Source organism: Carettochelys insculpta, chromosome 12 (assembly GCF_033958435.1).
Source record: "Carettochelys insculpta isolate YL-2023 chromosome 12, ASM3395843v1, whole genome shotgun sequence".
NCBI classification, from domain to species: domain Eukaryota; kingdom Metazoa; phylum Chordata; order Testudines; family Carettochelyidae; genus Carettochelys; species Carettochelys insculpta.
The window spans coordinates 37,710,143-37,725,019 of NC_134148.1; the positions used below are offsets into that span (position 1 = coordinate 37,710,143).

General features: G+C 36.1%; 1 protein-coding gene across 10 annotated transcripts in view; it reads left to right on the forward strand.

Annotated features, from left to right (window-relative positions):
- Positions 1 to 14,877, forward strand: part of MEF2A (myocyte enhancer factor 2A) — a 146,635-nt gene that overhangs the window by 102,498 nt on the left and 29,260 nt on the right. For 6 of the 10 annotated variants that reach the window (XM_075007249.1, XM_075007246.1, XM_075007252.1 and 3 more), the window contains 3 exons: positions 9,441 to 9,572; positions 9,638 to 9,775; positions 14,287 to 14,506. In XM_075007249.1, the coding sequence (XP_074863350.1) occupies positions 9,441 to 9,572; positions 9,638 to 9,775; positions 14,287 to 14,506 (490 nt within the window). The remainder of the gene's footprint in view (positions 1 to 9,440; positions 9,573 to 9,637; positions 9,776 to 14,286; positions 14,507 to 14,877) is intronic. The other 4 variants (XM_075007254.1, XM_075007256.1, XM_075007253.1 and 1 more) reach the window with 2 other exon arrangements.

The following is a 14,877-nucleotide window of genomic DNA, read 5'->3' on the forward strand; positions in this document are numbered from 1 at the left end:
TCCTTAGTAATCTCCCATTGCCCTGATTAACATGCCCCCTTCATAGTTGGGGGTAAGTGTAGATAAGCACATTGCTAGGTATACCTCTCTATTATCCAGAATATTTGAAAATCTAGCAACCTGTTGGTCCAGGGGCTGCCAGGTGTGAGAGAGTTTTACAGTAAAAGGAGCCCCCACCTCAGGTGATGGTGAAAATTGGCTTGCATGCCACTCTTGGCACCTGTGCCAGGGGTTGCTGACCGCTGGATTAGATGGTGGGATATGATTTGGAAGTTTGATTTTTTTTGCAAGCTTGCAGAGCACTGTACAATGTTGTTTGCACTGTTACAATCTCAATACTTGGATTCAGATGGCTCTTATAATCTGGGATACACTACAAGGTGCTTTTATTTGGTAGATATCTAAACTGAACCAGAAGTTGCATAGTATAAAAAGCAACTTTACTACATTTAAAATGAATACTTATACATTTTTTGCACTGGTTGTTGAAAGTCCTTGCCATGACGTGGATGTCGCAGTTGAGACAAGCAATCCACTATATGTGCATTCTCCCTCATACAGCCAATGAAATTGTTTCAAGCAGAGTAGCTGTATAGTAAAGGTGGAGTTTGGATGAGTTATCTGTTATCTCACACTAGTCTAGGACTTCTGATCCATGCCTTGCTGTCTCATAGGCGTAATATGTAAAATCAGAATAGTTAAATTTAAAAGTTAGTGGCAGACTGCAGATAATTCAACCTTGTAATATTCTGAACCAAGAGTTCTGAGCTGTTTCTGTAAGTTCACAGATACTGTAGGCTTCAGAGTAACCCACAGGCAGGTGACGGTCCTGAAATCTTACTGTAAGATGATGTGAAGTGAATTAGTACCAGCTCCAATATGCTGCCAGAATGGAACAGAAGCTAGGGAGTACCTTGCATTTGTTGGAGCATTCTTTGGTTTGAGTTTTAACTCCCTATTTGTCGTCTCCTCCATTTTTCAGGTGCCTAAGTCTAGTTCAGAAGTTCTAAGGTTGGTGTTGGGGTTAAGACACTAGAATGGAACTCAGATCTGATCTTAGTTTCCAGTCAGAAATTTGAGAGCAATCTCACTTAATCTCTTTCTGCTTTAATTCCCTATCTGTAAAATGTGGATATTAATACTTCCTTTCTCCCTCTCGTTTTAGAGCATAGAGAGAGACTGAGACTGGCTCTTTCTATGTGCCTACCACCGTGGGGCCAAGTCTTAATGTGAATAATCTTTCTCTTCTGTCATTCAAACCCCTCTTGAAACCATGCCCTTAAATTTGGGCAGTTCCCCATTTCCAGAGGCCAGTGCAAATAATTACTTAGTCCATTGGTACATACCGTTGAACAGGTATAGAAAGCCTTTTTTCATCCATGTTTTTAAATTGTGGTTCTTTAATTGTGTCCATTCAGTATTCTGGAGCATGCTCAGCCTTGTTTTAATTTTCATTAGAGAGTAATTGTTATCTCTAGTCATATAACATTATAGGTTAAAGTTTAATTAAATTGTGGTAAATGTCAGCAGCCTGGAAAGAACTCATCTGATCACTTGTTCCATATCCAGCCCTGTTTGGAGGTAAGATGGGCATGACAACTTATGATTATTTGACATTACTTATAGAGAAGCAGACCACAAGAAACCATTTTATGGTATTGAATAGGCCCATTTATAAAAGCATAATTCAGAGTTTAGAAAAATATCCTTTTTGTTGACTTTGTAATTGCTGTCTTTGTAAGTAATTTTTTTGTGAATGGACATTGGGAAGATGTGTATACTGGTGGTTGGATTTACTAGTCGTGTTACCATGCACTCTTTGGGCATTCTTACAGGGAGCACTGTGTTTAATTTGCTTTTAAAATTAATTTAGTGTGTAGACTATGGTGATAAAACACATCTTAATGCAAGACATCAGATATTTTGCTTCCTGGAGACAAACGCAGATCTGCTTTTAACAGGTCATGTTTCTTTTACATTAATTCATTAACTCATGTTTCTTTTACATTAATAAATAAAAACCAAACTGAAAACAAGATACAAAATCATGTAAACATACCAACCCAAAACAGAGCACTTATAAACAGATGATTCCTTAGAACCCTCTTTAGGGAGGAGATCTCCTCCTGTGCTTTTAACTGAAGAAATAGTATCACTCAACTCTCAATACCTGTGGGATGTGTAATAAAGCTAATCCAGTAAAACGTATAAAAAGTGAAATGGCAACTGTGTAAAACCTCAGCCTTTGAGAGTTTGATTTCATTTTCATTGTGGAAATAATATATTATCCCTGCTGGCTGGTTACTAGACAGTTTAAACCTTGAAATCAAGGAGTCCATTTGGGAATGAATAATCCATTGTACAGCATAGGACAACAGCAGCATTTTTAATGTCAACAGGTTACTAGATAAATTTATTGCAAAACATGAAGTAAAAGTATACTCATCTGGAGCTGTTTCTTCTTATCTAAACACTGAAAAAAATTCTGTGCTGCGGGGGAGGTTTATTCCTTGTAAAATGTATGTAGTCCTGATGTTTGTTATGTAGCTCTTCAATGTATGTTTCATAACAAAAGTGATTCAAGCTGGTAGTTAAGTTGCATACAGTATCTACTATAAAACCTTCAGTATGTTTTATCAACTGAGGTTTGAATCCTGACTGTAATCTTTATTATATCTCTGTGGAATTTGACAGCTAGCTTTAATCCTTGGAGAGCCAGAGATACAGGTTAAAATTTGCCAGATACTGGAAACAATCCAGCTTTTAGAAGAAGAAACTGTCTTTCTACTAGACAGTGGCATACAGCAGGGATGCTGATGAGCTTTCACGCAATAAACCTTTCTGCATCTAAAGTTGATGAATAGCTCTATCTTAAGTACATCATTGTACAAATGACCAAACCTAGTATTTTATGACTTATTGTTTCTGAACTCTTTATTTCTTGCTTTATAAAAGCATGGTGTCTGGTAATGAATACTAGAGAGAATTTCTCCCCACATATTCTAATATAGGATCAAATACTATAATCATTACAAAATGTATTTGTATTTCATTACTTTACTTAGAAATTATTGTGATTCTTTAATGTTCTGGACAATATATTTGTAAATAATTTACATGCTATGCACTTAAACTATTACAGTACTACTAGGAAATTGAGGAAAAATTAAAATGTGGAGAATAGTATTCTAAAATAAAAGATGCAACTATGTTGCTATTCAGGGCTAATTTAATATATGTACTTGTTTGTTTAGATGGGGCAAAACATGTTTATTTTTAGATGTTTGATTAGTGGATAACAGACCTTATCGTTTGGGGAGTCAAGATCTTCGTTTGCAAAGCTGGAACATGACTATTGTAGAAAATAGTGCTTTGGTTTGTATCTAGATTATTTTATTGTGTTCTCAGTTTAATCTTTGTATGCACACTTTGTTTAAATGAAGCTTTTTGTCCTGAAAATCAAACAGAAATAGCCAAATTCAATCTCATTCATTGTCTTGTAGGTTTCCAAGCAATGTGGCCTGCTTTTATTTATATTTAAAGTACATGTTTTTTGCTCAGGTCAGATTGTGAAATTATGATCGCGGAGACAGAAATATGTTTTTCTTCCTTGAATTATGGGAGAATGTTGTCTGGTTAGTGTACTCAAGGGATAGTTAAGATTGGTTTTAAGATTTTAATTATCTCAAAGAGGCAATAAATAGTTTATTAATGATAAATGCAATTAATCTTGTAGCTGGAGGAGCACCACTGTGGAGAAAGTAGTAGCTAGTCATAAAGCTATTTAAAAAGCTTAAAAGTGTGGAAGATAACATGAAACTTCTCAAGAAAAATACGGCAAATACAATAAAATCAAAAATAATTTCCAAGTGTGCATATTCAGTGAGAGAAATCTGAAGTTGTAGTACTGAAAGAGTTAATGATAAACAGTAATAAAGATATGCAATGTGATATGGTTGCAGGAATGTCACTGTAATTTTGAGTTGTTCAGACAGAAGCGTCATGTTACTGATCCAAGGCACATTCATTTCTGCCTCTCTGATTTGATCACATGTATGCATTTGGAGCCTTGGTCTGTTGGCTAGAAATCTACATGGAAAATGAAGGTAGTACAGATCTAGTGTAAACACTAGGTAGCCTCTTAAAGTAATCCAGAAAATAGGATGTGATGTTGGGCAAGTCAGTGAAGATATATACGCAGGCCAGTGTACCCTCTGAACTGTGTGCTTGGGCAGACATCATCCAGGAGAGATTCAGCTGCCACACAGCTGATTAGCAGAGTGCCCACAGCCAGCAGCATGTGTTTCTACTGGTGGTGCAGATGATAAACTTTTTATTCCACATGTGGATGGAAAATAATTAGAGGGAACATTGGTGCAGATGATTGATGATTGATTTTGCAACCTTAACTTTCTTTTATCATGGATGTCCCGGTGTGAAAAGGAGGTAAAGTAGTGAAAGCCTCATTAAAGGGAACATTAAAATCTGGACTGCACAAAGCACTAAAATGTGCAAATCTGTGACTTGATGGTATCCTAGTGTTCCTCTCCTTGTTTCTCATTTGATTCATATTGACCTTGCATTCTCTCAGTGTAGGTACAAGCTGTTGCTTTTTTATCATTTATGTAAACTTAAGAGATTTTGCTTTGGAAACAGCACAAGAGAATTTTTGTGTATCTGGAAAAGCTTCGGAGAGTACAAGGTTTGAAAAGGGGTTTTGGACACTGCAGATCTTATAGATCTACCAGCAATTGTGGTGGTTAGTAATAGTGAGGGCGTCACATATCTGTGGAAGAGAAGAGTTTAAAGTGGTGATGGAAGTGTCTGAATGGGAGATAGAAGGTGGTAAATGGAGGGCTCAGGTTGGAGGGAATCGATGGTTCTAGCAATTAGATTCTAGGAATTACAAATCCACAAATTCTGTAAGTATGTTGCTGATTAAAATTTGGTGTAGGTAAATAATTCCAGAACTCAATTATATTATTATGCAGGTCAGTCCACTTGCTTCTGGATTGGTGTCACGTTATCAATACTACCATGGCAATTAATACTAATTAGCATTTTTGTAAATTTTAGCAGCATAATGCAGGATTGAATAGGGAAACTAAATTATTTTCTGTATAATGAGGAGCCCTTCAGACTAGTTGTAGCAAGCTGAAAGGCATGGAGTGAGCACTGACTCTATTAGTGTTGTGTATTTTCTGTTGAGGAATTGAGCCCAGAGTTCATTCTGTCCAGCAAATATCAAACATTTTCCTTACAATAAGATGTCAGAGAAACGTTCAGCAAAATGATAGAACATTTGTACTGCTGCCAACACAACTTTTAAAACTTTTATGATTATTCCCTCACTAACATTCTCATATGGAATTTCAACATACCAGTCATTACAATAAAATCAACCTCAAATCATCAGTCATTTAGTTTTTTATTTTTACATAGGGAAACAAAGCCATTTTACAACTTCTGAGGCACTCTGTTACCAGCATTTATCACAGCTTGCTGGGGCATTTGTATAATGACTTGACTGTAACACAACTAAGCAATTGTATTCACTAAATTGTAATGTATATACGGTTTCCACACCTGCTGTTGTTTCTGCTAAACACTCATGGTGAATTTCTTAGAACAAGAATCTTGTAGTTCTCTGATCTGATCAACTAATAAATGATCCAAAGTAACATCCAAACTACAAAATGACATTTATTGAAGCTCAACTTGGTGGATTAGGAAGTAACAATCAGGAAATGTTTTCAGAAATCTGTGGCAGGGAACCAACAAAGAAAATGAAAGTAGTACAGATTTATAGTAAGGGCTGTATATTCCTGAGGTAATCCAGAAAACAGTGGTGGTTATTGTTTTATTATGCTTGAACAGTCCATTGCAGAGCAGGAAATGAAATGTTTCCCTTCCCTCTAGTGAGATACTTTTAATTATGTGTAGGCAAATTTGCCAGTAAAAGAAATACTTTTGTTCTAGTTATCTTGAACTGCAAAAACTTTAAGATTTTATGTTTAGTACCATATCAGTGTTTCGTGTGTGACCCACATCTTTATATGCTACCGAAAATTATTCGGTTGACTATTTTTCCCTTGTTTTCATGCTTTATTTTGAAGGATCTCAACATTTTTCAGTCTTCATGATCGTATTCAGGAAAGAATTTTGCAAGGATTACTTACTTGAATGCAGTGATGAAGAAATAACTTTTAGCTTAGAAAATATGGAGGGTGGAGACATCACTTTTTTATGGAACTTTTCTTCCTTCATACATACAGAATGATTCCCAGTAGGCATGACCTTTGTGTTTTTTATTGAGAGAGAGCCTGTTATCATGTCTAACTTTGTAGCCTGTGAGAAAACTAAGACTGGCCTGTCTCCCACAGGCCTCGCCTGGCCTTGTTAACAGATTACAGCATTCCACTTGTTAGTACCAGCCATACAGGAGAAACTTTTTACTATTATGCTACTGGATAGTGATAAGTAGACAGTCTTTTTATGGCAGCTAAGCCCTCAGAGTGACAGTTCATGTTTTGGTGATAAAAAGACAGAGCTTTGGATATCAAACAAATACTTGTATTTATCTTTGGTAGAGAAGCATAGCTTTGAGTTCCAGGACAATGACAGGAACCCCGTCTGGAGTGAAGGTTTCCAGAATCTGTAAGTGGAGATATGGAGGCATTTTACTTCCTCATGAGTCATGGCATGCTTAACCCCATTGCTATCAGAATGAAAAATAAGTAGTGGAAATAGATTGGTGCATTTTTGTATGTTTTGCCTGATATGTACCCTTTACATTAAATGTGAGAGAGAGTGGGCAGGGCTGGTGGTGTGCACTGAGAGAATTAAATTCTGAAGTTTCCACTTAAGCTGTAATGCTTATTTGGGCATTCTGAGGAAAACACAAATAAAATTCCTCGATTTTAAGTGTAATTACTATTAAAACCTTTTGGCAAAATAATTTTAAATATTATAGAAATAAAATCTCTCTTTAAAATAATATAAAGTATAAAATATAAGCTGGAGTTCACACAGACGTCCACTGTACACTTCATGCAGGCTGCCTTTTTCTAATTCGCATAAATATATAATGCTACTTCACTGTAACCTTTTCTACTGCTGCTCATAAAGGAATGCTGGCCACAGCATGTATATTCTGATCCATGTACAGACATAACCTATTCAAATTCTATTTATAGACTAGAAAGGTTAAATGTAATCCAGATTATATGGTGTTAACATTTTCCCTGCTGATATCAAAGTGTAGAGGACTGACAGCCTGAACTTGTTGAGAGGGCTGGGAGGGATAACAGTCTCCGACCTTCAGAGTCCTAAACAGCAGGTCCTTGTATGGTTAAGTCCATATAAGTGTCCACCTGATTGGTTAGACCAGAAGAGATCAATGCTGTGACAGGTGTTAGAGAAAGCTACACCTGTTTTCCCCATATGCTGATTTAGTGATTACATTTTTGTGGAAGTTCCAGCCAGTGTGTGTGGGATAAACAACACATGTCAAATAATTTGAGAAGGAATTATATCTCACTGATGATGAACTGTGATCTTTGAGAATCTCATATTACATAATTGAATTTTGTAAAGTATTATCTTACCATTAGGAAGTAAAATTAAGCAATCTGTTGCTTACTAACAAATAGTACAAAAAGAAGGTTATTTTAAGTGGACGTGCAATAGGTTGTGCACAATTTTCTAGCTTTATTCATAACATAAAATAAACATTTCTCTGAAGAAATTCAATCACAGATAACTGTACAGTTTGTCTGCTTGTCAAGATGTTAATGTGGACCCTGTCACCCTAAGATCAACGTGCCTTATTCTCTTAGATAAAGAATCAGTGTACTTTTATTAATATAAAAATACAAGAGATCTTAAAAAAATACTATTAATTGTACTGCAATTCTTCTAAAAGTAGATTCACTTACTGTTGAATGGAAATTCAAACGTCTTTCATGTCGCTTAGAAAATTTAGACAATGCAGTAGCTCTATGATACGTGAAATGATAACTTGCTCTGATTTTAATTTGTAGGGTTGGGTGTTTATTTTTAAGATCAAGACAAGCTGGATAAAAATGAATTGTTTGTCCAAATGAAGGCACAGTCTGCACCACTATTCTGTCACACACTTCTGATATTTAAATGTTTATGAATATATTTCATTTTCTGTTAACAATAAGCTCTTCCTAAAGCTGTAAAACTTAGATTTTGTATTTAAAACCAGAAAACGAGCTTGCTTGCTGTGTGTTTTCTGAACTAATAATACCAAGGGAAAAAATAAGCTTTAAAGCATACGAATATACTTTTCAAGATCTTAAGGCTAGAGACCCGAACTTCAAAATCTTATCTCTTGGAAGCTGATTCGTAGCTGCATGGAGGGTATGTATATTATGGAGATGATGTTGCAGGTCCATATTTAGTAAACATGAAAAATCCCAGCAGAGCAGCACACTTAAGTCACTGCAGAAGATATGCAAGTGAAAAAAGCTTATGTTTGGAAAACTGCTACACAGTAGAAAGGGTTTGCTAAATAAATAAGGTTATATTTTGAATGTTCTTGGATTGTCATATTCATATAGGGGAGCGGGATCATTCTGTGGTTTGAGCATTGGCCTGCTAAACCAGGGTTGTGAGTTCCGTCCTTGAGGGGACAATTTAGTGATCTGAAGCAAATAGATTTAAAAAAAAAAAAAAAAAAAAGGCAGGGGGGATATGGTTGGTCCTGCCAAGAGGGTAGGGGACTGGATTCAATGACATTCCCAAGATCCCTTCCAGTTTTGTGAGATGTGTATCTCCTGAATCTATGCCATACTGCAGAAAATATGTGCCTTAGCTAATGAGGCAAATTGTTATATACGTTATTAAAACTATTCAATAATGCATTAATTTGGAAACTTTACTTACTGTATTCTACGCAGTTAATGTTACTGTTTTCTAGTGAGACATTTGGAAATCTGCTTTGATATTTTATTAATACAAGGCTAATAATTTATTTTGGTATACAGTCCGCCTTACAGAGTACACCATTAAAAATCATTGCACTAGATGTTATGCTAATATGAGAAGGAACTTTTTCATTACCATTAATGAGTCTAACGTCTTGCTGTAGTCTTCAAAGTGTCAAACTGCTTGATTATATCAGTTAACATATTAAAATAAAGGATTGTCATGGAATTCTTGGGGGGGGGGCAAAGTTATGATAGGTTATATTTATTCATAAGATCAGAGCTGGGCAAAGCCGTGTCTTTAAATGCACCTTCCATAGTTGTAACATCTATAGCTACTTATTTTGAAAGGCCAAGCTTGTCTCTGAAAGTGAGTTTCATATCTGATAGTTTTATGTAGTTTCAGTGGCTCTGAATATGATTCAGCTTTCAAAAATATTGGCAAGTTAGTATTATTTGTGTGTGAATTTTCCAATTGTATTTCAGACTTTAAGAAAAAAAGGCCTTAATGGTTGTGAGAGCCCTGATGCTGACGATTACTTTGAGCACAGTCCACTATCGGAGGACAGATACAGCAAACTAAATGAAGATAGTGATTTTATTTTCAAGCGAGGCCCTGTAAGTACTTTTATTTTACCTCTACTTTTTCTTTGTTGATTCTTTTTATTAACTTCATTATTTAGGCTCTGAACAAGAAGGAACACAGAGGGTGTGACAGCCCGGACCCTGATACTTCATATGTGCTCACGCCACATACAGAAGAAAAATATAAAAAAATTAATGAAGAGTTTGATAATATGATGCGGAATCATAAAGTCGCAGTGAGTACTAAAGAATGGCTTGTGCTTTTATCATGTGCATGAGAACTTTCACAATATTTTGCTTATCATAGAATACCAGAGTAAAGATTAGATGGTTTAAGTGCTTGATGCAGATGTACCTATAATTATGTATGCATGTGTGTGTAAAAGAAATTCTGAATATTATGTAAAACTATCCTGTAAAGTAGGTGTTCTCAAATTTGCTTGGGGCCTGTAGCGCCCATGCTGTACTCCCTGAAGTTTTATACTCTTTCATAACTTTCAGGAACCTATCCACTTTATACATGCTGCCTAAAACATTTTTTAAACTAGAATGGACTTGAGATGTAAGATTTGGCATTTTTTACCTCTTTGTAATCAAACAAGAGTACAACAAACGACAAACAGATTAAAAATATTTCCTGGGAAGATGTTCTCATACAGAAAATTAGTTCTGCCTATAGTAAATTAGTTATTGGCTAATACTTTCTAAAGCACCTGACTTAAAAAATGAAGTCCTGTTTTCAAAAGTGACAGAAGCACTTAGGTGTGATCATTAAAGATATTTAGGTAGGGGAGTAGGTAATAGGAGCTTGGTGGGATTTTGAAAAGTACTTAAGCAGTAAGACATCTGACCTTCATTAAAATCCCGTTTGTAATCTATCTACATCTTTTAGGCACGTAAGGAACCTTTTGAAAATCTTACTCAAGTGCATGAGTCACGTTTGAAAAGAGATTTCAGCACCTAAATCACATAGCCACTTCTTTACATTTTCACCCAATAGCTTATTAGGTGGTCAGAAGACCTCCCTCATGCCATCGTATAGCTATCAGATCCAAAAGCAAAACTGGACAGGGTCTGAGCCCTCACATCAGCACCAACAAGACTGCCCACAATACTTCATAATTTTGTAGGGGAGTGGTGGGAACCTAGGCTACTGAGTGCCTAAGATTGTTGTAACCAAACCTGTGTCTACATTACCTCGGAAGATCAGCTCACTCGGGATCAATCTTCCAGGGCAAAACGGTGCTTTCCAAGGTCAGTGTTGACCCCGTAACTCTTCGCAAGCCATGAGGATTAATAAAGGTCGATGGGAGAAGCGCTTCTGTTGATCTTCTTCCATGAAGACAGCCACGGAATTCAATGACAATTGGTGCAGCTAAACTCATGTATCAGCTGTTGACTGCTATGTCTATTGTAGACATAGTCTAAAATGGTCTTCTGGGATTAGGGTAGTTTCGCTAACTGTGCTTGCATACCTAGAGTTTCTGGGGTGCACCTATTAAAGTGTAGCAGCTCTCCATTGAGTGGATGCAGAGAAAGTGCAAGACTCTCCCAGTTAATGTTGTGTGCAACCAACATGTACTTCACATCATGTGCCCTTGCTTTATGTGTGCATCAACCAGTATAGAAAAAACCTGTATGGATGGAAACCAGCGGAATCTGCCAATCTTGTGCATGGGCAACTATAAACAAAATGTCTTGCAGGTCATACACAAAACCCCGATGGCCTGCAGGTTGCCTACCACTATTTTAGGGATTATGAAGCAGTTTACTGGAACATCAGTCTTGGAGGTAGATGAGGGTTTGGAGGAGGGATCTCAGAATTCAAGAAATTTAGGAGCCACTGCTATAATCTTGTAGTGTGTGTTTGGTGGGCTGGGATCATATTAATTCTTTAAATTAATTTTACTTTATAGAATAGATCAGAAATTAGCGTTGAATATGCCAAAGAAAAATATTACCTCCTAATAAAAGTAATTTTGATGCTGTCAGTTGTATACATCATTGGATTTCTTGTGACAATTAAAAATTGGATTTCTTAGTTTCATCTTAAAATCTCCATGGAAACAGCGATTTTTATGAAGAAGAGGTGGTTATAGTCGCCAACAGACTCTCCCGATGTGGGGGAAAAAAATTCCTTTGTTAATCCACATTGATGGGGGTTAGCTGTGTACTGTCAGTCTCAATATTCACTGTTAGTAGTTTCAATAAGGTCTGTACACTTGCATGTGGGTACTATCTTTTGTCCCTCATTGCCAGTTTGAAGCATTCTTTCTAGGGTGTATATCTATGGCACCCATTTTTGTGTTTTTGAACATGAACCCTAATGCTATTCTTTAGATTGACTTAAAATTTTAGATATCAAGAAGTGGAGACAGGAGATCTCCTCCAGGTCTGAGTTCATGGGAGTAGTTACAGACTTACAGTATAGTCTTTAAACCTCCCCCTTCTATAGGAACATTAGCTTTTCAGGTCAGCTTCTCTGGCTCCACTGGGCACCGTGAATTCAAGTCAGAAAAGTTCCCATAATTAGAATGACTCATTAAAACTGTAAACGTTGGAACTCCTTAAATTTATTTACATATGGTTAATTTATAACTATTATATGGTTTTGTTTCCATAATCGTGGTTCATATAACAAAATATAGTTACCTACCCTTTATGAAATACCTTGTGCGACTCCTATCAAAGGTGAAGAAGGTTGTACAGCCTGAAGTAGTTGGTCATAGCTAAAAGCCTACCCTTACATAGGCCGGCTGTGTGAAACGTGGGTCTTTAATGTAGCAATAAAAGTTGCTATCACTGAGTGCTTCTATATAGGGTGAAATACATAGAAGACTATTACTATAAATCGTTTTCAATGTATCTTTGGAATTGTTGAAGATGTTGTCTTGTGCTGCTTGAATGTAAAGTATTTTTAAAAATCAGTGTGAAAATAAATGTTTTTCAGATATATTGAAAATGTTCTTTGAAGTGGGTTGCAAGTAAAAATGCAAATATCAATAATACAGCTCATTAAATGAATGTTTGTGCATGGAGAATGCATTCTTAACTGCTTTTTCTTCATTGCAGTTGAATCTTTGTGCTTCAAACAGTACCTATAAATGGTGATTTCCCCCCCATCTCAGAATTACTTTGATATAGATACTGTATGAAGACATTATTTGTAACGTTTACTTTCAGAAAATGTAGCATGAAGTACACTCCCTAGGTGTTAAGAAGTATTATAAAGAAAAGGAAAACTTTTGGTAATCAGTGAATACAACACATTATGTGGCAGTATACTATTTTTGAGTTGATTATTAAATCAAAAACTTTATTCACTTCTATTGGGCATCTTACTCATTAATGTAAATAGTCACTAAAATAGCACTGAAATTAAGTAATTAATGCAAATTGTCTAAAATAGTACTGAAATTTTTACTCTAATCTTGGTGGTGTAATCGTTTGTTTTGTGAGGGGGAAAATCAGGCTGTGTGTGTGTGTGTGTGTGTGTGTGTGTGTGTGTGTATATATATATATATATATATTTTGGAGACAAGTCAGATGTTTTTCCAATATTACATTCCTTTAAAATTATACATTGGAAATATTGGGCTATCATCCTTGTATTGCTAAAGCTTATCCAGTATTAACTCTTTGCATATTCAGAATTTTTATTAAGAAATATTCAATAAAAATTACTGTATTCAAATAATTAACAGTACAGCATATCACTAATTTACATACATTTATTATTATTAGAGTAAATAGTTATATATAACTGTATATATAACTGCATTACTTTGCTACCCAGACAAATTTAAAAAAAGCCTAATTGGTTTTGGAATAAACTTATTTCATTTCACAATTTTCTCATCTGTAAAATGTATTGAGCCCTTTAACACAGCTGTGAGCAAACCTTGTTACATCGGGCCCCACTTTTTGTCCCTGCACTTAGCAGCCCCCACTGCCACCCCCCAACCTTTCTAATGTCATCCAAACCTGTGGAAATTTTTGTTATGGTGATATAAAAAACACTCTTTCGGTCCGTGTAAGAAAATAAGTCTGTAGAATGTAAAAGCTGTATAAATGTGAATACATAGACATAAAAACAATAACTTATTTCAACATTGTAATGAGATTGATGAGCCTGAGACCTAGCAGCAAATCAGGCAGCACCCCCTTTTGAAATTTCATACCCCCCCCCCCCCCCCCCCCCCGAGGAGGCCCGTCCCTTACTTTGCTCACCTGGGCTTTTATAGATACATTCTGGAACTAGATAACAGTGGTGCTTTCATTTCAATGTCAAGAGTGTCAGAAAAAAATTACTAACTTTTCTCTCTTGTCTTGTGACTGACTCTTTAGTTTTATAATGCGCATGTTTATGTAGTCTGACATTTTGAAGATAATTCATTGATTATTAACATGTCACTTATCAAATAGATTTCTGGTGTCAGAGACCAAATGTTAAATAAAGGTATATTTCTGATTAAAGTTCGTGGATGAATAGCAATAAAATATCTCTGGTATATTGTTTTTACAAACTGTAGCTCTCAATTTACCTGACATTGATAAATGACCTATTGAAATGTATCTTCAAGTGAAGTGCTATAGTTCATAATACCACTCCGTTCAGAGTGGATGTTTTATGTGTGCATTTTTTGTGTGAGGCAAAATGACTAAACTAACATAATTAGTCTGATTTTATTATGGCCTTGACAGACATTACTGTGCAATATTAATATGGCCTTGTTTTTGTTTTCAGCCTGGCTTGCCTCCCCAGAACTTTTCAATGTCTGTTACGGTTCCGGTATCCAATCCCAATACTTTAACCTACAGTAACCCAGGGAGTTCCCTTGTATCCCCATCACTGGCAGCCAGTTCATCATTAACAGACACGACTATGCTATCTGCACCTCAGGCCACGCTGCATCGAAATGTATCTCCTGGAGCCCCTCAGAGACCGCCAAGTACAGGCAATGCAGGTAAAACTTCAGTATTGCTACATTTTTTCATCTTTCCCTCTTTAATTCCCATAAAGCGTACATTCTGAAAAACTGGCAAAACTGTCTGATGTAGCTATGAGTTCTTACATAAACAAAATCATAGAAATGTAGGGTTAGAAGGGACTTTGAGAAGTCATCAGATCTAGCCCTCTGTGCTATGCCAGGCCAACTAAATATTGATTAACTCTGACAGGACTTTGTCCAACTTGTTTGTAAAAATTTCTAATGACATGGCCTCCACAACCTCTCTTGGAAGCCTATTCCAGAAATTGACTGTACCTTTATAGTTGCAAAGGTTTTCCTAATGCTTAACCTAAATCTTTCTTGTTGCAGATTTAGCCCACTACTAC